The sequence below is a fragment of the Myotis davidii genome, unplaced genomic scaffold, assembly GCF_000327345.1.
Source record: "Myotis davidii unplaced genomic scaffold, ASM32734v1 scaffold1312, whole genome shotgun sequence".
Taxonomy (NCBI): Eukaryota; Metazoa; Chordata; class Mammalia; order Chiroptera; family Vespertilionidae; genus Myotis; species Myotis davidii.
In genome coordinates, this window is record NW_006284000.1 from 5,154 (window position 1) to 6,756 (window position 1,603).

The 1,603-nt window shown below is 53.6% G+C and overlaps 1 protein-coding gene across 1 annotated transcript in view; it reads left to right on the forward strand.

The window, feature by feature from the left end:
* The window catches only part of LOC102770513 (adhesion G protein-coupled receptor E2), a 27,229-nt gene that overhangs the window by 3,576 nt on the left and 22,050 nt on the right, over positions 1–1,603 (forward strand). The window contains exons 5-6 of the mRNA XM_006754224.1: positions 34–162; positions 711–845. Of these exons, the coding sequence (XP_006754287.1) occupies positions 34–162; positions 711–845 (264 nt within the window). The remainder of the gene's footprint in view (positions 1–33; positions 163–710; positions 846–1,603) is intronic.

Below are 1,603 nucleotides of genomic sequence, written 5' to 3' on the forward strand. Positions count from 1 at the left end.
CTGGCATCCATCCCCCTCTCCTTCCCCTTGCAGACATGGACGAATGTCTGAACCCCAGAATCTGTAAGAGCCGCAGCAACTGTGTCTACACCCATGGCAGCTACACCTGCACGTGCCCACCAGGATTTGAGCTGAACCCAGAGGACCCGAAGCTGTGCACAGGTAGAGGCCCCGGGAGGAGGACGCTGGGATGGACTGGATGGAGCTGGGGAAGGAGCCGACGCAGGTCCCGCAGCCCCAGGAGGCAGGAGAAGATTCTCAGGTTCCCTGCCAAGGCCCTGCCTAAGGATTCGCCTCCCTGAAAAGTCCTGCCACAGAGCAGGGTGGTGGCAGGGCTTTCTGGGCCTGGGGTTTCCTTGTGCCTCCATGAGCACCCCTCAGACCTTACCTTTCCTCATCTGGCACATGCAGCAGAGGGAGGGGTGACTTCTGGTTCCCAGAAGGGAACCAGGGCCAGGGCCCAGGAGGGTGTAGGCAGAAGTCCTTGGTCAAGAAACCTAGTCCCTGTGACTCAGTTTCCCTCCTGGATTTGCCAACTATAAACTGGATACCATGGTCCCTGTCGTGTTCATCTTGTAGGGAGGTCACCGTAATGTGCTTTGAGGGTGAAGTTGAAGGTTACCAAGTGGTGGCATGTGTACTGACGGTGGGATCCTCAGGCAATGAGAAGTGGGTGTGGGGAGGGCCTGATGCTCTGGCTTTGTCCTCAGATGTGAATGAGTGTATCTCAGGGCAAAACCCCTGCCACAAAACCACCCAATGCCTCAACAATGTGGGCAGCTATAAGTGCAGCTGCCGCCCTGGCTGGAAGCTAATTCCTGGGTCCCCCAATGGCCAAATCAACAGTCTGTGAAAAAGGTTCAGAGTTCAGATCCCACATTCCCACAGACCTACAACTTAAGCCTTCTGATCACATATTCACGGGCACCCACACAAACCCAGCAGAACAAATGCTGGGCGTACCCTGCTAGACAAGGCTTCCATTCTTTGAAACTAAATGGGGAAAGATCTGGGGGTCCTGCAGATGGAGCTGGGGTACCAAGGGGAAAGTTCCTGGGGGTCCTCAGGTAGCAGCTAATTACTAACTGGGACAAAGGTATCTAATATCTCACAACCTGTACCACTGTGGGGGCTGACCTGCTGTGGGTCAGGCCTCTGCACACTTCCTATAACCCCTGTGACCGCCACTCAGGGATGTGCAGTCAGCAGGTGTCATCACCTCCAGCCAAGGCGTGGGGGGAGGGGGACTGGACACGGGAAGTGAGTGGGGCACAGAGAGGAGAGGGGCTCAGATTCCTGAATAAACAAAGGACTACTCAATGTGAAAGAAGGGCCTGACCCTAGACCAGGGGTGGGCAAACTTTTTGACTCGAGGGCCACAATGGGTTCTTAAACTGGACCGCAGGGCCGGAACAAAAGCATGGATGGAGTGTTTGTGTGAACTAATATAAATTCAAAGTAAACATAATTACATAAAACGGTATGGTCTTTTTTTTCAATAGTTTTATTCATTTCAAACAGGCCGGATCCGGCCCGCGGGCCATAGTTTGCCCACGGCTGCCATAAAGCTACCCTAGGGAGTTTTTCCTTTTAAAATATTAGG